The sequence below is a fragment of the Podarcis vaucheri genome, assembly GCF_965113315.1.
Source record: "Podarcis vaucheri genome assembly, chromosome: 17".
Classification (NCBI taxonomy): domain Eukaryota; kingdom Metazoa; phylum Chordata; class Lepidosauria; order Squamata; family Lacertidae; genus Podarcis; species Podarcis vaucheri.
In genome coordinates, this window is record NC_138755.1 from 9373167 (window position 1) to 9398725 (window position 25559).

Here is a 25559-nt window from a genome sequence, read left to right on the forward strand (position 1 = left end):
GCTCTCTGGGCTTTTCAAAGCAGCGGGCTGGGCAGTGACCGCAGCTGCTAATCTATTTGTTGTGCTTCTTCAGCGGAGTCCTGAAACCAGAGGAGCCCAGAACTGCCTTCTTCTCAGCTGCTGCCTGCCAAACTTGCAAAGAAGCAGATGCGCCATCAAAGCAGGGGACGGGAACATAAAATCCAACATCACCACCCAGGTAAAAGATGGGGAGGGGTATGTGGAAACTGGAAGTAAACTTTTAATAACTGTGCAGGAAAATGGTGTTAGTTTCAGAATTCCCTTTGCTGCACCAGTGGAAAGTGATAAAAGTACAGGTTGCTTTTGCACTAGCTATGGAACATGTTAAAAATGTGTCTGGTTGCTTTCTCACTTGCTTGAACAGCAGTGCATTGATACAAGACCCCTGGGTTTTATGCTGGATTTGTAGGGAGGGCAGAGAGTCATATAACAGGAGCTGATGCCAAATCGTCCCTTCTGATGTACTTTGCCTTCTGTCTCTCTGTGACTAGCTATAAAGTGATGCACCCCAAGAGTCACTCATAACTGGCACTAACAATTTAATGATAGTGTTTTTGTGTGTGTGCATTTTCTTTCAAGCCATAACTGCAGAGGCAGGCTAGGGGAAAAACAACCAAACAAAAGAGCAGTTATTTTAAGCCTTGTACATCTTAATAACTTCTTGGAAGGCTTAGGAACAAGTAACAGGATTCCACAAAGCCTTTGCTCAGTAACCCTCATTGGAATTAGCAAGAAGGCGAGGAGGCATATTTCCCCACAAATGACTTTATTGCTTTTAAAATTTGAATTCTTTTCTCAATGGTGTCTTTCTACCTTTCTTTCCCCCCTTAGAAATTAAGTGCTGCTCAGTACCAACAACTGTTATACCCGATTGGAGGAGGCAGCATCACTTCTTATTGATTAATCTGGTTGGGTAGCCATGTTAGTCTCTTGTAGGAAAAAAATAAGACTCCTGTGGCAAAATGCATTTAACAAAGAAGGCTTATGATGCATTGTATTTATTAGTTTTAATATGCCACTACTACATCAGGCTGAAAAAACCTGAATGAAATTCTTACTACGCAGTGGTGTCCAAACTTTTTTCAAAGAGGGCCAGATTTGATGAAGTGAAGGGCCGTAAGGGCTGCCCAAAGGGCCAACCAAAGTTGCTTTTTTTAGGATTGAAGTTGTTGACCTTTTTAATGATTTTATCCCAAAGTTGCAAGTTGCTGAGCTTTTTTTAGGGTTGAAGTTGTTGAGGTTTTTTTAGGCTTTTACCTCAGGAAATAAACTGCCACAGGGGCTGGATTAAACCGACCAGCGGACTTTGGACATGCCTGGATTAGGGGCAAACCACTCTTTTTTCCTGCCTTGCTTTCCCAATATTCAAAATAGAGACAATCTTCCTTTCTAAGGGACAGGGTGCTTATTTACACAATCCTTCATTTCAGCAAGTTGTTGGACAATTCTAAAAAGAAGCATTAAAAAGGTAAATATAGAGAGAAAGCTAAAACTATATCCGTTTTAGAACTACATTCTGAAACATTCCAAGTGTTGAAGGAAAAGATTTAAAAGGCCATCATAGCTCGGACATCAATTTGCTACAGGTTGACCTTTGTTCTGCCCAGTCAAATATTGCTGCTTTCTTTGAATTGGCAAGAAGTGCTTCTACAGGAGTCTTAACTTGTAAGATTATTGAACTGTATTGCATGGCTGCAATGAAGTCTGAAGGTGTATTTTTTACAGCAATCCTGCTATGCTGACCAGCATGCAGCATCAGCAAACATCAATAACCCAGAACAAGTTATTTCACAGAGATAGAGCAGAGTTCCAGTTTGCTGTTGCACTCATGGCTTTGTCTTAGGACTCCTACTACTGAGACATTATAAATCAAACTGAATTGTCACTATCCGTACTTTTCGCTTTTAATTTCCTTCTGACCTCACTAGTTAACAGCTCTGCACCTCTTTACTATCACCGTGTGTGTGTGTGTGTGTGTGTGTGTGTGTGTATATGTATGTATATGTGTGTGTGTGTGTGTATGTGTATGTGTGTGTGTGTGTGTGTATATATATATATATATATATATATATATATGCTTTCGTAGATTTTCACGGGTACAGGAATGCAGGTTTTGGTATCTTCGGGTGTCTTCCCGTGTAAGAGTAGGGGTGTCTGGGCGACGTTTCGACGAGGTCTCACTCGTCATCTTCAGGCTGGTGCTTTCGGCTTCTTGTTACTGGAACAGAGCAGAGTCTGGTGTTTGAGTTCCTATAAATACTGTTGAGGGGTGTGGTGTATAGCCTCCAACGTTCTGGGCAGAGAGGAAGTTCCTAGATTAGTGTGCCTTTTCTTCTTTTGTTCCTTAATTACTTGAGGGATATCTTGAGTGATTTCATGAGTGATATTCTGAATACCCCTGGGTGGGTCATTAAGTGTAGATTAGTTGCTAAAGCTTTCGTGTCTTGACCTCTTGAGCTTGTGAAGAGTTTTTCTGAGAAGATGGCTGTGCTGCATTTAGTTGTGCTCTGGCTTGGCTTCGTGTATAGGGGCGAGCTGTGATTTTGTGCCTTGTGCCCGCCAGATCTGTGTAGGGATTGCAGGGGGGTGCAGCATCCGGAGGTGCCACTATAGTTTGGCTACTGGATGGAGTCTGTAATATGTCTGTGGAGAGGGTCTGGGTTTGGGTCTGGTGTGGTTGATTGGTGACGGCGTTCTGTGTGCCTCTGGTTCTGGTGTCGGTTTTTGTGGGGAGGGCTAATTTCCAGATGTCTGGCAGGCGGGACGTGTCGTCACGCTTGTTCATGTTGTGAGGGTGTTTCTCTATCTCGATGGCTTCCATGATTATTCTCTTGTGGTGATGTTCCATGTTAAAGAGCAATTTGGAATCTGCAAAATTAATTTCGTGTCCTGTTTCTTTCATGTGTTGGAAAAGAGAGGAAGTTTTTTCTTCTTTTTTGACGGCATTCTTGTGTTCTGCGATACGTGCATTTATTCGTCTGTTTGTTTGTCCAATGTACGTGGCTGGGCAGACTTTGCAGGGTATTTCATAGACCCCTTGGTTTTCCAGCTGGATTTTGTCTTTTGGGTTTCTGAGGATATTGGCTATTTTTTGGTTGGTGCAGAAGGCTGTTTTGATATTGTGTTTATGGAGGATTTTGCTAATTTTGTCTGTAGTGCCCTTGATATAAGGAAGGAGGGCCATGCCATTGTTTTCTTCTGTGTCTTGGTTTTTGGGGGGTGTTTCTTTTTGGATTAGCTTCGTAACCTTGTTTTTCTGGTATCCATTGGCGATTAACACATTTGAGAGATTCTGTAACTCAGTTGTCAAGTGGTCTTTGTCAGCCAGGCGTTTGGTTCTGGAGATGAGAGTCTTGGCTACGGAGTTTATTTGTGCAGGGTGGTGGTGTGATTGTGCATGTAAGTAGCGGTTGGTGTGTGTTTTTTTCCGGTAGATAGTGTGTCCTAGGGAGCCATCAGGTTTTTTGTAGATTAGGACGTCAAGAAAGGGGAGTTGGTTGTTGTCTTCTATTTCCATAGTGAATTGTATTTTGGGGTGTAGGCTGTTGAGATGTGTGAGGAAGCTATCTAGTTTTTCTTTCCCGTGTGGCCAAATTACAAAGGTGTCGTCAACATATCTGAGCCAAAGTTTGGGTTTGTGTTCTGACTTGTCTAAAGCATTGGTTTCAAAGTGTTGTAATTTGTAATTTGGCCACACGGGAAAGAAAAACTAGATAGCTTCCTCACACATCTCAACAGCCTACACCCCAAAATACAATTCACTATGGAAATAGAAGACAACAACCAACTCCCCTTTCTTGACGTCCTAATCTACAAAAAACCTGATGGCTCCCTAGGACACACTATCTACCGGAAAAAAACACACACCAACCGCTACTTACATGCACAATCACACCACCACCCTGCACAAATAAACTCCGTAGCCAAGACTCTCATCTCCAGAACCAAACGCCTGGCTGACAAAGACCACTTGACAACTGAGTTACAGAATCTCTCAAATGTGTTAATCGCCAATGGATACCAGAAAAACAAGGTTACGAAGCTAATCCAAAAAGAAACACCCCCCAAAAACCAAGACACAGAAGAAAACAATGGCATGGCCCTCCTTCCTTATATCAAGGGCACTACAGACAAAATTAGCAAAATCCTCCATAAACACAATATCAAAACAGCCTTCTGCACCAACCAAAAAATAGCCAATATCCTCAGAAACCCAAAAGACAAAATCCAGCTGGAAAACCAAGGGGTCTATGAAATACCCTGCAAAGTCTGCCCAGCCACGTACATTGGACAAACAAACAGACGAATAAATGCACGTATCGCAGAACACAAGAATGCCGTCAAAAAAGAAGAAAAAACTTCCTCTCTTTTCCAACACATGAAAGAAACAGGACACGAAATTAATTTTGCAGATTCCAAATTGCTCTTTAACATGGAACATCACCACAAGAGAATAATCATGGAAGCCATCGAGATAGAGAAACACCCTCACAACATGAACAAGCGTGACGACACGTCCCGCCTGCCAGACATCTGGAAATTAGCCCTCCCCACAAAAACCGACACCAGAACCAGAGGCACACAGAACGCCGTCACCAATCAACCACACCAGACCCAAACCCAGACCCTCTCCACAGACATATTACAGACTCCATCCAGTAGCCAAACTATAGTGGCACCTCCGGATGCTGCACCCCCCTGCAATCCCTACACAGATCTGGCGGGCACAAGGCACAAAATCACAGCTCGCCCCTATACACGAAGCCAAGCCAGAGCACAACTAAATGCAGCACAGCCATCTTCTCAGAAAAACTCTTCACAAGCTCAAGAGGTCAAGACACGAAAGCTTTAGCAACTAATCTACACTTAATGACCCACCCAGGGGTATTCAGAATATCACTCATGAAATCACTCAAGATATCCCTCAAGTAATTAAGGAACAAAAGAAGAAAAGGCACACTAATCTAGGAACTTCCTCTCTGCCCAGAACGTTGGAGGCTATACACCACACCCCTCAACAGTATTTATAGGAACTCAAACACCAGACTCTGCTCTGTTCCAGTAACAAGAAGCCGAAAGCACCAGCCTGAAGATGACGAGTGAGACCTCGTCGAAACGTCGCCCAGACACCCCTACTCTTACACGGGAAGACACCCGAAGATACCAAAACCTGCATATATATATATATATATATATCTGCAACTGACAACTGCCTAGTCTAGGAATGATTTATGCCATAATGAAATGTAACCCTTCAAGGTGCCACAAGATCCTTTGCTGATTATTCAGGAAGGTTTTGTGGAAAGAACTAGTACCCCATTCTGACTTCATTTTGCCACATCTTTACAATTAATTTCGCTCCCTCCAGCTACCAACTTTATAACTGTAGAAGTGGATGCCAGTACCAATCATTGACAAAGCTAGCTGCTATTGCCCATCACCTAATCATCCTCCCACAGAGGGCATTATTTTGCTAGTTGGTGAATATACATAGTAGGAGGTCAGTAAAGGAGCACACCGGGATAGATTTATTATGAAACAGGAGGTTGAAAACACATGGGCTGAAACTCCAGCCCATTCATACTATGCAAAATGCAGACAACCTATTTAAGGCTAGAGCTTTTGCCTTCGTACTAAGGGTGTTAACAGAGCAGCAAAAAGTAAAGTATGCAAAACCTCATTAAAATCTCTTCTTTGCAGCAATATGAAAATAATTGCCTATTTAATGGATCTGTTTGCAAATATTATGCTAATTTACATGTATCTGTTTGCAAAGATTATGCTCTGAAGTCCTGCAATGCACTATACATGCTTAGTAGCATTCTTTGCACCTTAAATGGGTGTGACTCTGGCAGGAGTGTCATTTAGACAGGCACAAGAAGAACTCTCCTGACTGTATTCAGGATAAAGAAGGAATTATTTTCAACAGGTTTGCCTTCCCTTTTGAGTTTTGAGCATGTGTGGTAAGATGCAGTTGCCCATTTGTTTAATTTTCCTGTCACCCTGCTTGAGGAACACTCCCATCCTGTGATTTAAAGGCTGGGAGAAGCTTGTGGGATTGCCACAAAAGAGACGGAGAAACTTCTGGGAGATAAAATGGCCTATGGACCCCCTTCTTAGAGTAGAACTGGGATCTGCCTGGAGCATCCTTCTTAACAATACTAAGGCTCCATCTGTGCTTGAAGTAGGGAACCAGTGGCCTTTCAGATGTTGTTGGACTCTTATCTCCCATCAGTCCCAGAAACCATGGCTAGTGCTGAGGCATGGCAGTTGTAGGCTAGCAACATACTGATGACAGCAGGGTGATGTAACCTGGCAATGGCCAACCTGTCACCACTAGAAGATCAAGTCTTAATTGCTCTCTGCAGGTTATGGGGAAGTTTGTCAGGTAGTTTTTCTTGGTGGTGCAGCACTTGTAGCATCACAACCTGAAATTGCTAAAATAAAATAAAATAATAATCCCCTTATTTGCCAGGTTAAAATAGGGAATTCTAATGCTGAAAGCTGATAAATGCTTATGTAACCCATTTGTAGGACTCCCAGTAAATTTTCAATTTCTGTTGAATATTTATTTATATGATAATATTTGAGTGCTTGGCATAAAAAAGGACTGGTACCTGCTTTGGAATTTTGAGGGGGAAATGACCTGTCTCTGTTCTAATGGCTAGGGAGGGAAATAGGATTAGCTATTTGGAACAGAAGACTCAAGGAACTGCCTGGATAACTTGTTTATTTATGTATAGGTGTTGGTTTTACTGTATTATTTTTTGGTGCTATACACAGCTTTGTGATTTTCAAATGAGAAGTGGTATAGAATATTTAAAATAAAAGATAGAAAAGGATGGGGGAAAGCAGCATTCTAAATAAATGGATGAAGATAGACAGGAATGAAATTACAAGTTCTGTCAAGGTTTGACAGGATCTGGCATACTGGACTTTTATGCAAACCTCTTACCACACCTAGAGCTTAGTCCTCACTGAGGTGGTAAGCCTGTGACCAGAAAGTACGGTACTACTTTACACTGTTTTTCAAAAGATTCCATGTGCACAAACATTGGAGAACCCTCATTGGTTTTTAACTCTCCCCGACCCCAGTGCCATTTTCCCAATCTAAATTGTCACTTCCAAAGCTGTTACTGAGCCCAAAATAGCAAAAACTCTTAAAGCAGAAGCTGCTAGGAAACACTAGTCTCTTTTTAAGTCCAGTGTTCCTGCAGTAGGATGCTAAGAAACCTGTTGGCTGGTGTCAAACAAACAGTGAGCCAAACAAACTGATTTCGGAGGGGTCATCCTTTGGGAATACCACAGGGGGTGCAGATCAATGGTTTCCTTGCTGCTGCTGCTGCCAGCCCATCCTCCATTCCCCCAACAAAACCCCCTGCATGGTAAGGCAACCCCCTCTTCTCCAATACCACTGCAGATTTGGCTGTAAGAGCAAGTATAAGTCATTTGCAAATGGTACCAGGACAGGGCTCATGATGGGCCCCTAACTAACCAAAGTATCTTCCCCTTGTGTTTCAGACTCTCCCTGCCCCTGCAGCCACTTATCCACCAGGCAACAAGGCTCCACAATATCAGAACATGGCTCTCCCCTCTCAAACGTGGCCAATGAACATGAGCTCCTCAAATCGCACCGAGACCTTGGCATTACTTACTCAACCCTCTTCCTCCAATGAGAGCCCTCTTTACAGTGAATACCAGCCAGCTGCCTATGACCTTGTTCCATTGCCCAAAGCTGTGCTCTACATGATCATGGCTGTGATGGTGGTGGTGAGTGTGGCCTATGCCATTGTTGGTCACCTGATCAAAGACCTGGCACATGATCTGGCAGGTGAGTGTGGCAGGTGACAGCAGCAGTGATGTACAATAAACTATGCCCTTTGTAGCATTCAGTGCTTTAAAAAAAAACCCCACAATCTGCACCAAGAAAAGCTGAATTCTGTGACCTGTATAATTATGCAGCCTTCTCAAGCTTTGCCCAATTTACAGTGGTACCCTGGGTTAACTACTTAATTCGTTCCGGAGGTCCGTACTTAACCTGGAACTGTTCTTAACCTGAAGCACCACTTTAGCTAATAGGGCCTCCTGCTGCTGCCGCGCCGCCAGAGCACAATTTCTGTTCTCATCCTGAAGCAAAGTTCTTAACTCGAGGTACTATTTCTGGGTTAGCGGAGTCTGTAACCTGAAGCGTATGTAACCCGAGGTACCACTGTATTCTGGTTTACTAGCCATGAGAATGGACACTGAGAAATACAGGACACAAACCACACAGAGCTTTATTTCTGTGTTGGCATCCATCTGTCTCGAGAGACAATGGAGTGCACCTCCGGGGGTGAAGTCATACCTTTGTGTTAGCAGCACTCTAGTGACCTCCCCGGGACACAAGCCTGGGTAGTATGTATGGAGGTCCTGGGCTGCCCAGACAACAAGATCCTCTTCTCAGCATCGCTGATGTGGTCCAATAGAAAGCAGAGCAAGATGTCTGGCACCATTTTGGCTGCAGGAATTACTGGAAGAAAGCATACAAGGCACCATCCAGTTGTCTTAGGGACTCCACTCTGGATTTGTGTAAGGTTTACTCCTTAGTCTTTTCTTCTCCTGAAGATATCCCCACAAGGCAGAAGTAGTTTAGGATCAGATGGGCTACCTTCTCAGGATTATGATCCATATTACTAAGGTTTATTTCTTTAAATCTTATTAATTCACACATTTTGGTTTTTCCAAGCAGACACTGTTGAGATGCTTTCTAGCTACCAGGGCTAGAAACATTTTTGAATGGAAATTGTGAAGAAACTAACTTTGAACTCTGTACCATACTCTGTATTTTGCCTATGCTCCTGTAGTGTGCAATATACACACAGCCCAGCCTTTTATGACTGTTAAAAAACCCAAAAACCCATTACCTATTTCAATGGGATTCATGCGCTTGATTCCAAGATGTGAGAATGTTTTGCACATAGAAATTTCCAACGGTCCTGTGAAATGCTACACAACCTGGTTGTAGTCCTGAGGTCTGAAGGTCAGTGAGTAGAGTTACAATCATTCCGATAATTTTTTTCTGGTGGGACCAGCTTCGTAACACAATTCCCATATCTATAGGGCTCTTTAGTGACCATCTCCCCTACAGCCCTTCACTTCTACTTGCAGAAAGTAGGAGCGCAGGTGGCGCTGTGGTTGACAGTTCAAATCTCCGCAACGGGGTGAGCTCCCGTTGCTCTGTCCCAGCTCCTGCCAACATAGCGGTTTGAAAGCATGCCAGTACAAGTAGATAAATAAGTACTGCTGTGGTGGGAAGGTAAATGACGTTTCCGTGTGCTCTGGCCTCAGTCACGGTGTTCCGTTGTGCCAGAAGCGGTTTAGTCATGCTGGCCATTTGACCCGGAAAGCTGTCTGTGGATGAATGCTGGTGAGATGAGCACCAAAACCCCATAGTCGCTTTTGACTGGACTGAACTGTCCAGGAGTCCTTTACCTTTACTTGCAGAAAATATTTGGAGATGGAAAGTGCTTCCATCACCAGATATGTGCTACAAAACAGTGTAATATAGCTATATACCACCACAGCATAAATCTGACCTACACCTTAAAAGAAAGAAAAAAACCCACTTGGGCATAGTAACACCACTATCGCCAGACACGGCACAGACTTTTAAGTACTATTTTGCACTATCTTGTTCTATAATTGAACACTTCTTTAAAGCCAACACGACACAGTACCATCTATGTGAGCTAAGTTGGCCTGTCTCCATTCACTTGCCATAACCAACTCCAAACTGCTTGCCCTTATATTTGTATTGTATCAAAGAGCATCCCTTATATTGTGTGGCAGTCCATCGCACTTACTGCTAGAGGCTATGTGCTCCAGTTGATTACCGTATTTTTTGCCCCATAGGACGCACCGGCCCATAGGACGCATCAAGTTTTTTTGGGGGGAAATAAAGGGGGGAAAATTATTTCCCCCCCCAGGCGCTTGTGGGGCAGGCAGCGGGGAGAAGCGCCCTTCTCCCCGTCTCCCACCTTCAGATCAGGTCCGGGGACAGCCTGGAGACGCGCTGCGTCTCCCTGCTGTCCCCGGAGTGGTGGGGCAGGCAGCGGGGAGAAGCGCTCTTCTCCCCACCGCCCGCCTTGAGATCAGGTCCGGGGACAGCCTGGAGACGCGCTGCGTCTCCCTGCTGTCCCCGGAGTGGTGGGGCAGGCAGCGGGGAGAAGCGCTCTTCTCCCCACCGCCCGCCTTGAGATCAGGTCCGGGGACAGCCTGGAGACGCGCTGCGTCTCCCTGCTGTCCCCGGAGTGGTGGGGCAGGCAGCGGGGAGAAGCGCTCTTCTCCCCGCCGTCAGCCTCCAAACCACTTCGGGAGACAGCGGGATGGCGGCGTTCCGCCTCCCTCTGTCCCCCGACATTGTGGGGCTGGCGCTGGGGCTCTCCTGAAGCCTGGAGAGCGAGAGGGGTCGGTGCGCACCAACCCCTCTCGCTCTGCAGGCTTCAGTGAAAGCCTTCATTCGCCCCATAGGACGCACCCACATTTCCCCTTCATTTTTGGAGGGGAAAAAGTGCGTCCTATAGGGCGAAAAATACGGTAATAGAGTGGGGGCGAGAGGAGGAGATTCTCTCCCCACACCCTGCTGCTCCATGGAGAATGCAGAAACCAATCTGATACAGAGTCAGATGAAAACAGGGCAGAAACTATCCATAGTAGGCTCCTGTTTTGTTAGCAGCTGCATTTCATTTACAATAAATCAGCAGGTAAGGTTGTAATGCAGAACACTAGTCCAGCTATTTTCTTAGTGGTGCTCTAGATTCCTCCCCTGCAATGCTAAGGTGCTTTTCCTACAGGAAAGGAAAACACGGGTTGGCAGCTTTGGAGACATTTGCCTTTAGGGAATAGGATATATAGCTTAGTGGGAGAGGATGATTCTATAGGCACAAAGACTCAGGCTTACTGCCTGGCACCTCCTTTTAAAAATGGATCTTGGATAGCAAATCAGGGAAATACAACTTGGCTGACAAGACAGGGCTGAAACACCTTCCCCTCCTTGATAAAGCGACTGTAGATGGCAGCTTCATGTGCCCCCTTTAATTTCTCCCTCTAGATTGCTTGCTGGGGCCAGCGCCTGACGAGCCTGACGAGGAGGAGCCAGAGCCCCCACCTCTTACAGGTTTCCAGCCCTCCCTCTTGGCCAAGGCCCGCACTTGCAGCTGCTCAACACACCACCACCAAGAGGAGGTTCATATAACATTAGAGGTGACATAGTGACTGTGGAAGAGCAGGCAGCACAGCCTTGCGGAAAAGGAGAGCGGAGTTCTTGGCTTCCTGAATTGAATGGGAGAAAACGGGCATGGCAGACCAGCAAAAAGAGCCCAAGGAAGGAGGCAGACGACCACGTAAAGAAGCACCGGCCTGTTCTGAAGCAGTCGTCCCGCCTTCTCAAGGCAACAGCTGTCTTGCTCCTCAACTTCTGGGACTCTGCTTCTCTGGCGCCATGAACTCAACTTCCATGATTATCATTATTTCTTAGTTTTATAGCCAGTGGCCTCTCCTCCTTTTTCTTCCTAAGAAAACTGAACTGGAGAATCATTGGAAACTCACCTAACCAGCTTCATGAACCAGACTGGGCCTAAGCGGCTTTTGTCTAGACTGCGAGAGGAAGGGTTGGGCTCTAAAATGGTACCTGCAGGCAGAACCTAGGAAACAAGGATCTGGAACCACTTGGTTGTTGAACACTGCTTCAGCTTTGTGATATTTTACTCCATGAGGTGGAACATCCAGAGTCTGGGGAGGGCAAGGGCTACTCACACAGCTCTGGCATTTCAAAAGGGCTTTTTTTGTACAATAAAGTAATTAAACCTGTATGCCTTGTGGGCTCTTGTCTCCAACTGCTGAATGCTGCCATTATGACAAGAAGTTAATATGACAAGAGGTAGTGACTATGCTTCCTCATTTGGCACTTGGCCTGGTCATGGTCTCAGCTCCTTTTTGAGAGCTTGAATATGAACAAAGTTTTAGCAGAACTGCCCAAGCTGTAGAACATGGACTTTCCCTCTTTGCAGATCTTCCCCTTAGTAGCTGTAGCCCAGATTTTGCTTTACAGTTTCCCCCCCTCAAACTGTGTGTGCTTTATCTGACACATGCTTGTAGAGACAGCTGGAAATCAGGATATCGAAATGTGTATATACCAAGTCCTTTCCAAACATTTGCCTCCTACCAGAGTTCCCAAAATACAGCTTTTGGTAGGAAAAGGGTCAACGTAAAACCAACCCATTGTCCTCTGGTGTTCTAATGCTCAACAACATTTTAAGATCAACAGCAGCCCTGCTTGTGGGTTCTTTTGAAGAGGGCATGAGACACGGATTGGGGATGAAGAGGGGACAATAAAATAATTATAATGGAAGAGAAGAGGAAAGGTTGACATGGAGGCAAATAGAGGAAAGAATTCAAGGCGCAGGATTTTTTAAAAATGCTTAATTTTTGTGCGGTGGGGAGAAGTGGCAATCGTATCCCGCCTACAAGCCAGTTCCCACCATGCAGGAGAAAGACCCCTCCTCCCAAAAAATACCCCAATATTTTTGGTATAAGCAGGGTGGTGAAAGGTACAGAAGTTCCCCTTCCAACTTGTTACTTTCCCACAGGCCATGATGGTAAAGCTGACAAACTATGCTCTACATATCAGTAGAATTGCAGCGATTCCTGACTATTTACTCTAATCACAGACTTGTGGTCGAGACACTTTTACTGAATGTAACATGGGCTACAAGTTTATTCCCCACACAAATTGGGAGAACCCATTCACCCATGATCTCTCCAAAAGGTGTAGGGGCTAAAGCGTCCATACAAAACAGCGGAATGGCTTGACAGGCACTTTCCCCCAAAGGAACCAAAAGCATGGAGAATAGAAGCCTGAAAGGCCCAGTTTTCCAACAAGCAGCAGTGCTAATAAATAGGGATGTCTCTGAAGAGAGGAAAGTTTCTGTGGACTAAGCATCCAAGCGGCAGAGTGGGCTGTCATATACCATCTGGAGATTGACTTTGTGACCAACCAGTTCCCGGATATTATTGATGCCATACCTGATCATGGTGGGCCTGAAAGAGAAGAGGGAGGAATCTCCATTCATACCACTTTCACGTCCCTAGCATTTTTCAAAAGGCAACAACACGAAACCGACATTAAAATAAAATTTGAAAAATAGTATTAATGTACTAGACCATAGCAAAAAGTCACAGCGAAGTACAACTAGAGCAGGATAGGTTTGTCCACACTATCCCAACAAATGGATCTTTCCCCCATACCCTTTGGCATTCTAAATATGGGATACACCTTTGACTCAACTTCTGTGGCCCAACACACAGGCTACAGCACTGCTGATGCTCACAAGCTTGATCTGGGAAAACAGCCTGTCTGAGGGAAAGAGGTGAGTGAGGTTTAATCCTGCAGAGGCGAGGAAGGCACATGGCTTTGGGTCATGCAGCCACACGACAGAGATTTATAGTCTTGGGAGACAGAAGGTGCCAATTCGTAGACTGAAGCTTTATTGAGATTAGTTCCAGCCTCTGCTGACTTAAGACTCTTAAAAGGGTGCAACATGCATTAGTCCTTGGTCTCTGACAGAGAGACAGGCAGCCCCCAGGCTTGGGGCCCTTCCGGACAGGACACTATAGCAAAAGGTTGCTTAACCTGGGCACACATTCCAGCCAAAACACTTACCGTTCCAAAGAAAGGCCCCAGGCGATGACGGTCACCCCATCAGGCAGACCCATGGGCAGCAGCATCTCTGGGCGGAAGACTCCTGAATTGCCCACCTCCACCCACTTCTTTAATCCTGGAAGAAAAGTTGTATTGTTAGGCTAGTGAAGTGGGTCAGGGTGGAACAGCAAAGCCACATACCTAGGCAGAGCCCAAGCTCTGGGGTTGCTGGAGTCCAATCTGAACAACACCCTGGGGCAGAAGACAAGTCAGAGATATGGACACCTCCCACCCATAAAGAAAAGCGCCAACACAAAGCAGGTATTTTTATGTCAGGTTGCTCATGCACAACACTTTCCCAGGTCAAATCAAGGAAATCATTTCAGCTGACTTATTGGAGCCCACTGCAACTTGTGAGGCTGTGACAGCAGCTGTAAGGGGCAAAGGGTGAACGCTGACTCTGTGCTGTCGTAGCCTTGTGAGCTAATTCAAGATGATGTCGATGTCTGAAGTCCTAAATGGTTTGGGCCCTAATATAAAAGACCACCATGCTAGCAAAAATGAGGACATAGAGGCATTCTTTATGGTTGTGCCTCCATTCTGTGGCTCCTGCTGCTACGAAGCTTAAGAACCTTTAAAAACAATGAAACATTTTTAGCGGATGCTTTGCACACCCAATCTCTCTTCCAGTGGTTCTCTTCACCTGCCTCACCTGCCCTTCCCCACTCTCAGAATAGGGTTAAAGAGCATTTGCTTCTCTGTTGCCTTTATCAATTCGCTGACTTCATTATTCTCATGTTTTATAGAGAAAAGGGGCATTATGAGGATTAAACCTGAAAGGCAAGAAGATATTGGTTTCAAGTAAAATCAAATTCATCAGCCTTGCATTTCAAATGAAGGGCTGGGGAGATTGCCATGGTGTTCGGGGCATGTCCTTTAAATATCAGGACACATGGAACCTCCAGAAATAGAAAGGCCTATGAATAGGTGGCATACTCTCAGACTACTGTTGACACAGTGGAAAAGTGTCCTAATTTATAGCGCATTATCAGGGTGAAGAATTTTTGCAACTGCATGAGTCATAAGGGGATTATGAAAGGCTAATTCAGGGGCAGTTGGAATTCCTTCTTAAGGCACTGAGTGTGCAGCTGCCTTCTTGGCAAAGGTGGAAAACTGAAATTTCTCACAGGTAAGAATGCAAGTAGAGTTCAGAGTGCTTGGACTGCTTGCCCTGTTCCCTCAAAAGCCACCCACGATTTACAGCCTTTCCTTGGCGTACCTGACCTCTGCTGCCAATAACGCCGGCTGCTACTCAGCTCAGCTACTAGGCAACTTGCTTTGATTCCCAAGGGCAGGAGCAAAGAGATACTGCCAGGGACATGGAGGACTCCTGTGGCACAGCGTCACAGTTCCACAGAATGGTACACGGCTATCTTCCTGCACTCACCCTGGTGGTAGCTGAACACCTCCATGCTGGGCTCCGTGTAAGGATTGTAAGCGGGTTTGAAGCGCAGCTGGGTGATTCCTGCCACACAGAGAGAGAGAGAGAGAGAGGGAGAGAGAAAGAGAGATATGAATGGCGCTGGGAGGCTGGTCCCTGAAAACTGAGAAGGCAACCACCAAGGAGCCTGTTTCCTGCCGGACTGCTTCCCAACTGGAGTCCACTCTGTATCCTCCCTCTTATTCAACAGTTCTTACCCATTTTGGTGAAAAACTCTTTCAAGACCCCCATCAGGTCGCCCAGTGTCAAGCCGTAATCGGCTACCACCCCTTCAATCTGGTGAAACTCAGCCAGGTGGGTGGCATCGAGTGTCTCGTTCCTGAAGACACGGTCGATGGAAAAGTATTTGGCAGGGGTGAATTTCTCCTGCAGGAGAAGAAGCAGTTGTCACAGTCCCACACTTTGGATTGGTTCAAGTACTTCAGTCTCAGCAGGCAGACCATCCCAGCCTCAGAGCATTTTCTCCTACCAGCTTTAGATTACTATTATTAATTGAATTTGTACTCCCCGCTCCAACCTGACAGTTCCTAGGTAAATGAAGCCTGGCATTACTTTATACGGAAACTCTTCAATGACCTGTTGTTTTGTCAGCCTTCATAGCTAGGATACATCCAGGCAGGAAAGAGTTTTTACTGGATATTACCTGCTGCGCCAGCTGATAGAGCATGCGAGCACTGGCGGATGTGGTGTGCGTCCGAAGGAGGTTCTTCCGAGCCTCCTCCAGCTTCCACTCATATCTGTACCTGGGAGGGAAAGATTGAGATGTGGGGTGTTACTCCAGCAGTTAATATCTGAAATACAGGAGCTGAAACAGGCCCAGTGATGGGTGCTATTGCTTGGAAAATGAAGAGAAATAAACAGTTTGCCTACTAGACTCAGGTTTCTTTTTTGAAGGGTCTCCCATTTCTCAACAACATGATACAGATTTGGGATTTCCCTTCCTTACTGATCAAAATCCCAACTGCTGTTTACAAATGAACATGGACCCCATGGCTATTTCCAAGATGCTTTTCAAAACCATCCCCCGCTTTTTGCACTTCCAGGCCCAGCATTAGAACAACTGCAAAAAAACTGCTGCTGAGTCTTACCCCTGAGAGCCATAACCTCCTTGTGAATGAACCCTCTTTACCCTCTTCAGGTAATCCATGGGGAAGTCGATAGCTTCAGCAGGATCTAGAAGGAAGAAGGCACATGCAAGTGACTGGGCATGTGGGGCTCCAAATGGTCCAGTAGAGAAAGAAAGAGGCTGGAGTCAGCCCCTTACTACTCCCCAGATAAAGAGAGGTGAGGACTGCCCACTATCCATAGGAAGATAGGGAGCCATTCCACTAAAGCCCGTAAGAAATGAAACACCCAACACAAAGAAAAGAACATATGCTAGATACTTGAGGCTCAACTGGCTCCCAAAAGGACGCTGTCCCAAGATCCTGATCCACAGCCTCTTTGCGAGCTATGAAACCGGATACAAAAGTCGTGTGTGGCCCAAGCAGTGTGACTGACCCTTTAGGAAGAAGGTGTCATGCTGGTCCCGAGCTGGATGCTGCTGTGGCTGGAAGAGGGCATCAAAGTTCCAGAAGGAGCTCTCAATGAAGTTATTGGTGGGCATTTCCGTAAAACTGAGAAGGGAAACACACAGCCATTAAGCAAAGTTTTTTTCAAGGGTTGATCCACTGAAATTAATTAATTAAAATGATTAATTTAGACCCATTAATTGCAATAGGTCTATCCCCACCCCCACCTGTTAATATGGCAGATCACAGAAGACTGGCTAATGACGATGAACACAGGGCAGGGACATCAAGATGTACTCAAGCCTAGAAGAGCAGTGGGGGTGGTTTGCTCCCGTCCCAGTGCTTTGCCAGCACAGTCTTTGTCACATGGAGTTGTCTGCATGGGCAGGTAAATGACAAATGCTAGCCCAGTCTCCTCAGCAGACTGTGCCATGACTTCAAGCTTGGGCTACAATGCACTGCCTCCTCCGAGGAAAAGAAGCAAGGATGGGCAGAATCCCCAAGACATGCGGGTACTGAATCTACAGCCAGCTGTGCAGGCCTCATGGGCCCGTACCACGCACGTGGCATGGTAGAACACACCTCACCACCCGTAATCACCATTTTGTCACACCCACATACCCCAATATTTTGCAGACATTGAAGTACACACCCCATTTCAAGGAAGATCTGCCGGAACTGGCTGCGGACCTTGAGGAGTGGGTGGAGATGTCCACTTTCAGGCATAATGCCCAGTGCCTCAAAGTTATACGCCTTGAACTTCAAATCTTTCCAGGAGCCACTGAAAGTTTAGGAACAAGTGTAGGGAAAACAGGGGGGAAAGTTAACTTTGCAACGGGCTGCGGGTCTTTTCAGATCACCTTCCATGCAGAACTAGGAATGCAGAGAAGGCAGTTACCAACAAGTAATGGGAAGCAGAGTGGTCAAGAGTTCTGCCGAGATTTGTTACAAAACGGTTAATGTCTACAACAGCAATCCCACAACAGCTGAGTGGGTATTTGGCAAATCTTGATTCTATGGCTTGAAGCCAGCATTTTCACAGCCAAGGTTCACACCCAGAACCCAAAAGCAAACTGAAATGGCAACTGAAGAGACACAGACAGACCCAAATCGGACAAAGAGCTCAGATCCCCTGTTAGTAAAGGTACCCCTGCCCGTATGGGCCAGTCGTGACCGACTCTAGGGTTGCGCGCTCATCTTGCTCAAGAGGCTGGGAGCCGGCGCCGTTCGAAGACACTTCCGGGTCACGTGGCCAGTGTGACGAAGCTGCAACTGGCGAGCCAGCACCAGTGCCGCACACGGAAACGCCGTTTACTTTCCCGCTATAAAGTGGTACCTATTTATCTACTTGCACTTAGGGGTGCTTTCGAACTGCTAGGTGGGCAGGAGCTGGGACCGAACGATGGGAGCTCACCCCACTGCGGGGATTCGAACTGCCGACCTTATGATCAGGAAGTCCTAGGCACTGAGGTTTTACCCACAGTGCCACCCGCGTCCCTCGATCCCCTGTTAATCCGACTTTAAACAAGGACTAGAACAGTTCCTTACCTGGCAATCATCTCTGGAGTGAGGTCCGTTTCCTGCTTGGTAACTGTGGTACTGAAAGCATTTCCTTTACTGATCCAGTATGTCTTAATGGTCCTGAAAGCAAATATAAACATGTTTTGAAATACAAGCACAGTAAACAAGAGGTCCTGCGTTCTAGTGCATAGAATGCTAGAGAGGTGGGTTCAAATCCCAACACAGATATAGGTCCAATCAGACACACACACACACACACACAGCCTTAGCTCCCTCCTGGCAATGCAAGTAACAATAAATGAGGTAACTGCAAAGCATTTTCCAAACAGGATTTTTTTTTCCAATGTTCAAGCACACACCCTGAGAATGCACAATGAACTAATCTGCTCATTGAGACTGTAGAACATTTCTACTGCAAAAGGGTGAAATTAGTTCTGAAAACATAGATCATCCCATGCAGAGTGGGATGACAGAGGCTCAACTCACACTTCTGCCAGGAGTTTCCGCTTCTTCAGTTCATTCTTGTCCTTCTCTTCTAGTTTGTCACCCTCCCCCTGCTCCACCTGCAGCAGCTTCTCTCTGACAGAGTCCTGCACAGTCTCCACCTAGAAGGGGGAAAAAGGAAACTTCAGAGCCCTGATGCCGTCTTCCCCATCCCAACATCCTTGGACTGAAACCAACACTCATCTGCACTGTCCAACCCCTTTCCTGATACAAACCCTGCGGAGACCCAAACCCAAACTGATAAGGAGTAAGGATTACCCACCGCCCGGAAGACCCGGGGTCCACCTTCTGCGGTCTTGTCTAGCTGGATCCACTTATTGGACATTGCTTTGCTGAATCCCACCTTTCCACTTGGCAGCTTCTACAGTGAAAAGAACCAAAAGTGACACTGTCAGGTATCCAAAAGCCACATAATCAAATAAGCCCACAGGGAAGATAACCTCAGAAAACTTTTACCATCAGCTCACTCTGGACCAGGCCTTCAGAGGGGATGCTGTTAAACACTCGAACTTCATGGCTCCCTTCCTGGACAATTTCTTTGCCCTCAGGTGTCAGCTCCCACTTCTTGGATGTGCATTGCTCAGCCTCAATCACCTAGAGAGGACATTTGAGGACATCAGCAAGGGTAGAAAGGGTCTGAAAGGAGGTGGGGGCTGGAGCTTGAAGCAGAAAAAAGGGAGTGTTATAAGGAGGTATTTGAAAGACAACTGAATACCTGTGGTCCTATCTGAAAAGACCCCAATTATCTTACAGCTCATTGGTTTTTACTGTCCATCTGGAATATTTGTTTGTGTAGAACCCCACCCTGATCCAGTCCTAGTTTTCGCTGAAAGGGCTAACATATGCCTGTGCTAAATCACTTCAGATTGTAGCTAGGGGTTCACATGGCAACTGATTTTCCATGCAATCAATCAATAATCCTTGCACATGAAAAACAAGCATATCAGCCAGAAAAATTCTAGCAATATCTTCTTTGTCATATGTTATCATACTTCCATCATGTAATACACTTGTCGCCTGAAATGGAACAGCACAGACACAGTCTTATTGCCTCAGTGAAAGAAGGCAACAGCTGAGAGCTGGAGGTTTTAGGGTGCTTTCAATGCCCCCCACCATATCAATGCTGAGATAAACCACTGAGATTTCTCCCTAGCAAGCCTTCAAAAAAAGTCTTTACTAGGATTTCATTTTCTTAGGAAACTGCTCTTCAGTCAGAACAAGACTGAACTTGCTTTTGGAATGCTCTCCCCAGAAGACACACATGGCACCATCACTATCTATCTTTAGGCACCAGTCAAAAACCTTTTTCTTTGGGCTTTAATTTTCTGTGGCCTTCTTCAGTAGGTGGGATGTGTATGTACTGCCTCGTTATAAATATGAATGTATTTTTAGCTTTCACTCAGTTTTAGTCCTATGTTGATTTAAATTTATGTGTTATTGTTTGTAAGTCACCTGGAGATCCTTTTAATTTATAAAGTGACAATATAAAGTACAATAAACATAAATAATAACAACCATCATTTCACGACACAGTAATTCAGTTTTACTAGCAAACCGGAGGTCAAACTAGCCCCTTTCCAGCCCCAGGAGGAGCACAGAGAGTTTTTGCACAACACACCTACACACTGCAGTTGACAAACTGACGTGTCGTGACACACAGTTTGGAAAGCTCTGCTGTAGGCCATGACTATCTTAGAGGACAAGTGGAAACTTTGTGAAGGAGCACTTTGGAAAGACATTTAACAAAAAGAGAGCATTTTAATCCTCACAATCCTGTCAAGTTGGTTAGGCTAACATCTATTTGTCCAGGGTTGTTCTCTAGGCTTGGAATGGCCAACCGGTGGCTGTCCAAATGTTACTGGACAGCATATCTCACCATCCGTGACCATTGGGTATGTTGGCTAGAGTTCATGAGAGCTGCGAGTCTGGCAACATATGAGTGCCACAGATTAGCCACCCCTGCTCTAGTCTTTATAGCTATGGATGGATTTTAATTTGGGTTTCCCAAGTCCAAATCTTACACTTTATCTACTCCATACTGTTTCATAGCAGGGTAGGAGAGCTGGGGGGAGGGGGTCACAATTGCAAACCAATGCACCCCTTTGGTTTCAGACAATACATAAGTAAGGTAAGGGTAAGGGGACCCCTGACCATTAGGTCCAGTTGTGACTGACTCTGGGGTTGTGGTGCTCATCTTGCTTTATTGGCCGAGGGAGCCGGCGTACAGCTTCCGGGTCATGTGGCCAGTATGACTAAGCCGCTTCTAGCAAACCAGAGCAGCGCACGGAAACGCCGTTTATCTTCCCACCGGAGCGGTACCTATTTATCTACTTGCACTTTGACGTGCTTTCCAATTGCTAGGTGGGCAGGAGCTGGGACTGAACAACGGGAGCTCACCCCGTCGTGGGGATTCAAACCACCGACCTTCTGATCGGGAAGCCCTAGGCTCTGTGGTTTAACCCACAGCGCCACCCGCATCCCTAGTACGTAAGTAGACGAGTCTAAAAGGCCCACAGGACACATATTTTCATGGTCCTCCATCAGCTATAGGGGCTCACTTACCAGAAGTAATGCATTTAGCATTAACTCTGGAAGTGTATACAGTACTCAATTCTAACCAAACTAAGCCGCCTAGAGCAACATCAGGCTGTTGGGTTTGTTTTTGTTTTTTTAAAAGTAAGGCTCTCCTCTCTGTTTTGGCCCAGCCTGTGAAGCAGCAGCAACTGCAGAACACAAGTGGCTTGCTTTCAAGACCAGCCTTTCCCAACCTTGGGTGCCTGTCCTGACGTTGGACTACAACTCCAATCATCCCTAGCTGCTTGTCCTGCTACCTGGGGATGCTGGGAGTTGTAGTTCAATGACATACGGGGGGGGGAAAGACCCAAGGTGGAGAAAGGCTGCTGAGTCAAACCGAACCTGAAATTTGGGGATACAACACTGCAACTCTCGCTTTCACACCTGAGGGAAATGTTAAAACAAAGCAAAGTCCACCCCCCATTCGAAAAAGGAATTAAAGGAGTGTGCCCATCTACCATTTTAATAACTGTGGGGATCCTACGCTCCGCCCCCTGTCATTTTCTTAAAGGAGCCATAGAGCGCCGCTCTACTACCAAGAGAACACAGGCCAGCACGCATGCGCAGTTCTCCTGTCCCTCGCCTCAGGTACGCAGAAGCGTCCCTCTTCCTTCCGAGGGCAGGTAAGGATGACGCCACTCCCGCGACGGCTCACAGGGGCGTGGCAGGAGACCGCCACGCCCACTTACCTCCCCCAACGACTGCAGGCTCTTCACGGCCCCGACCAGCACCTGGTGGTCCAAGCCCAGCGCCGCAGCCGCCTCCAAGCTGCAGAGCCTCGCTTCGCCTTGGGCTCCTGCTAGCTCTAGTCTCTGCAGCAGGAGCTCGGCCGCTGATCCGGGACCCGCCGCCGACTCCACGGTGGGAGCCATGTTCCCGGCAACGACTGATAAAGAGTTCCTGCGTTGGCCGGAAGCGGAAGTGACGATCTGGGCATAGAGTTTTTGACGCTTATGTGCTAGAGAGCCTCCATTTGTGAGATCACTGTACGGGGCGGGGGGGGGGGCGGGGGGAGAATAAGCCGGTCGATAAAATTAAATTGTCCGAAGTCGGAAGACAGCATATTCCAGCTCCTCATCCGCAGGTAGAAGAACAAGTGTAATTACACAGGAGTTTAATTTTTTTTTTTTTGGGGGGGGAGATAACAGTTTTCAGTGCTTTGAAATTCAACTGCCCCCCCCCCACCGCCATCTCACAATTTTGTTTCATAAAACTTTATCCACCGCTTGATTGCAAAAAACAAACAAAATAAAAAGCGGTTTACAAAAGGATAAAACAATAAAATCGGGGGGGGGGGATTCACAACCTTGCTTTAAAACATAAAAAAGTTAAGATACTAAAACGGGTTAAGATTTCCTCAGCTTTCCTAACATCCCAGTAGGCTTGCCTAAACAGGAATGATTTTTGGCAGGTGCCGAAAAGAGTAGTATGGTGAAATCGCCTACTTCCAAAGTGCAGTCTTTCTCCCCACCCCGAAATGCTTGCATCTTTTAAAGGCAGGGTTCCTAAATAACTTGCAGCAGGGAAAGTTGGAACAGCTGAAAGGTCACAGTGGTAAGGAGGGCCTCACCTGTTGAATTTCTTTCGTGAGCCATGTTTCAAAGGCAAGGAAGTGTTGGTTAAAGTTCCCTTTTTTGCTGCATTACAGGCATATTTTATTCCCTCACAGCCCACAAAGTATGAAGCTGTGTCCCTCCAGATGTTGCTGCGTTGCAACCCATAGTATTTAACCATTGCCCATGGTAGCCAGGGCTGATTTGAGTTGGAGTCTAACCGTGGCATGCGGCTGTTCTGTTTGCAGGTTTAGAAGAGCGACACAAGCTTGGTGTAGCTTGGTCAAACGGAGAAGACGACAAACCGGTTTCTATCTACAGTTCCCAGGTTCTTTGGGGAAAACCCTACATTTATGCTTTAAATGTATGCTGTGGCATACATTTATCCTTTCCTGCTTTGAAGGCTGTGCAGAAATTCTATAGACACTTTCCTCCCAGGTGGAGCAAAGATAGCTGCATCTGCCAAACTTCTGAAAGGAAAAGGCACCATTTTGGCTGAAATGGAACACTATCTGTAATACCAAAGTAAAGAAACACTCTTATTGGCATTTGCAGCCTGTTAGAAAACAGCTTTTCATCTCTTAGGATATACGAATGCCAATAACAAAAAAAGCTTTTTCTAAAGCTTTTTCTTCCTCCCTCCCCAGCTGTTTAACGTCTCTACAATTGCAACAAAATATGTCTCTCTACAACCACAGCAGGCACTGCAAGCATCCAACAGGCCAAAGGTGCACTCCTCCATTGCCTCCCGAGACAGACAACAACAATATAACAGCCACTAGCCAACTGCCAACGGTGGGCAAAATAACTCTTATGGTTAGCCAGTATGTCAGTGCAAGCAAAAAACAGAGGCCTTAACCCTCCTCTGCTGTATTTAAAATTTCATGTTCAGGAATCCAGCCACAACCATGAGTGAGTGATTTGTCCAGATCTTTTGTTTTTATCCCCCTTGAAGAAATAGCTCAGTGGGTACCATTTTTCTGCAAAATAGGTGAGCAGTAGGTTTCAACATGTTTGGTTATAGCGCCACCTACTGATACTCTGAGAAAGGGGTGTAGCAGCTCATTATTTCTGTATGTGCATATACTTAAAATTCAAGTGCTAGTTTCTTAGCCTAGCTTAAAATAAGGCGAGCTTTTATTGATTTGCGGTGGGTATAAAGGACGGTGTGGCCATACAAGACCAGCCATATTACAAACCTATACTGTGAAGAAATAAATACTTTGTAGCATAGGTAAAGGTAAAAGGACCACTGACAATTAGGTCCAGTCCTGGACGATTCTAGGGTTGTGGCGCTCATCTAGCTTTATTGGCCGAGGGAGCTGGTGTACAGCTTCCGGGTCATGTGGCTCTGTGGTTTAACCCACAGCGCCACCACTTAATTTGCGTGGGGGTTTATGTTCTAGGGATAGTGTGTAAAGCAAAAAATGTGTATATAATAAATCATTTTTCTTCATGGCTCAAAGCGACTTACAATATTTTAAGCAAAAAACAAAGAAAGTAAAACCAGCAATAATTTTTTTAATCTACATTATGCAAAAAGGCCATAGATATGTAAACGCCAAAGGCCCAATTAAAAAGGAATCGTTTTGCCTGGCACCTAAAGATATGTAATGATGGTGCCAGATGTGCCGTTCCAAAAGTGGACAGCCACCACTGAAAAAGCCCATTCTCTTGTTGCACCCTCTAGACCTTCAGTGGAAGAGAGCACGTGAGGAAAAGCCTCAGATTATGATCTATATGGTTCATATGATCCAGATTATGGTATATGGTTCCATATGGTTCTTTATAAATGAACGTGCTTTCAAAGCTGTGTCTGATGAGATTTGTGGCTTAGTGAGAATTCAGACAGAGTAAGTCCCCTATTTCCTAGAGACTAGGAAGTAATGTCAAGCTACATACCTGTTCCTTCAGAGGGAGTGTAAGACTTATCAAGACTACCTTCTATTAGAGCAGGGATGGGGAACCTGTGTCCCTCCAAATATTGTTAGACTTTCAACTCGCATCAGCCCTGGTCATCTTGGCCAATGGTTAGGGATTTGAAGGGCCACAGGTTCCCCATTCCTGCCTTTTTGAGAGCTTGTGCTAGCTATGATGTAGCCTTGTTCTTGTGCTAACTATGATGTAGCCCCGTATGACTTCTCTTTAGGCTACTTTTTAAAAAATAAACAACAAATAGAATCACTAGACACCCAGGACAGGAATTATGCAGAAGAGACAACATCAGCAAGGACAGCAGGCTAGGTAAAGATGAGAAGCTGCACTTACTGAAATGCCCTCCTGTATACATTTGGGTATACAGGGACGCGGGTGGCGCTGTGGGTTAAACCACAGAGCCTAGGGCTTGCCGATCAGAAGGTCAGCGGTTCAAATCCCCGCAACGGGGTGAGGTTGATAAATAGTTACTGCTCTGGCGGGACGGTAAACGGCATTTCCGTGTGCTGCTCTGGCTTCGTCAGAAGTGGCTTAGTCATGCTGGCCACATGACCTGGAAGCTGTACACTGGCTCCCTCGGCCAGTAAAGCGAGATGAGCGCCGCAACCCCAGAGTCATCTGCAACTGGACCCAACAGTCAGGGATCCCTTTACCTTTTATACATTTGGTAAAAGTACAGGAGACACAGTCTCTGTATAGGGTCACCTGGGATGCCAACTACGATGATTTTTTTCAGGGTTATTCAAAGTGGTGTGAACCTC

General features: G+C 45.9%; 2 protein-coding genes and 1 long non-coding RNA gene across 4 annotated transcripts; 2 read left to right on the plus strand and 1 right to left on the minus strand.

Annotated features, from left to right (window-relative positions):
• The first annotated feature begins 80 nt into the window (after positions 1-80).
• LOC309522594 (small integral membrane protein 44-like) lies at positions 81-11868 on the plus strand. Its single transcript, XM_082205986.1, has 3 exons — positions 81-199; positions 7543-7852; positions 11111-11868. The coding sequence occupies exons 2-3, from the start codon at positions 7603-7605 to the stop codon at positions 11269-11271; spliced, it is 411 nt and encodes a 136-aa protein (XP_082062112.1). The 5' UTR covers positions 81-199; positions 7543-7602; the 3' UTR covers positions 11272-11868.
• Positions 11869-12745: 877 nt separating this feature from the next.
• FARSA (phenylalanyl-tRNA synthetase subunit alpha) lies at positions 12746-22221 on the minus strand. Its single transcript, XM_082205973.1, has 13 exons — positions 22000-22221; positions 19193-19330; positions 18999-19097; positions 18719-18837; positions 18260-18352; positions 17364-17492; positions 16701-16816; positions 16289-16373; positions 15844-15943; positions 15398-15566; positions 15147-15224; positions 13721-13835; positions 12746-13098 (listed from the first exon to the last, which is right to left on the minus strand). The coding sequence occupies exons 1-13, from the start codon at positions 22180-22182 to the stop codon at positions 12993-12995; spliced, it is 1530 nt and encodes a 509-aa protein (XP_082062099.1). The 5' UTR covers positions 22183-22221; the 3' UTR covers positions 12746-12992.
• A 91-nt stretch (positions 22222-22312) lies between these two features.
• LOC309522583 lies at positions 22313-24600 on the plus strand. Of its 2 annotated transcripts, XR_014215142.1 has the most exons (3): positions 22313-22394; positions 23511-23658; positions 24554-24600. It is a non-coding gene; the product is annotated as an uncharacterized lncRNA (long non-coding RNA). The 2 variants fall into 2 exon arrangements; XR_014215143.1 differs by lacking the exon at positions 24554-24600 and having other exon boundaries at positions 23511-23762.
• The last annotated feature ends 959 nt before the right edge of the window (positions 24601-25559 follow it).

Coding starts and splice junctions, on each gene's coding strand:
- FARSA (XM_082205973.1), bottom strand. CDS start 22,182: ATGGCTCCCACCGTGGAGTCGGCGGCGGGTCCCGGATCAGCGGCCGAG. Junction 19,331..21,999: donor GCCTGCAGTCGTTGGGGGAG/GTAAGTGGGCGT, acceptor TGTCCTCTCTAG/GTGATTGAGGCTGAGCAATG. Junction 16,817..17,363: donor CAGATCTTCCTTGAAATGGG/GTGTGTACTTCA, acceptor TTCCCTTCTCAG/TTTTACGGAAATGCCCACCA.
- LOC309522594 (XM_082205986.1), top strand. CDS start 7,603: ATGGCTCTCCCCTCTCAAACGTGGCCAATGAACATGAGCTCCTCAAAT. Junction 7,853..11,110: donor CCTGGCACATGATCTGGCAG/GTGAGTGTGGCA, acceptor TTCTCCCTCTAG/ATTGCTTGCTGGGGCCAGCG.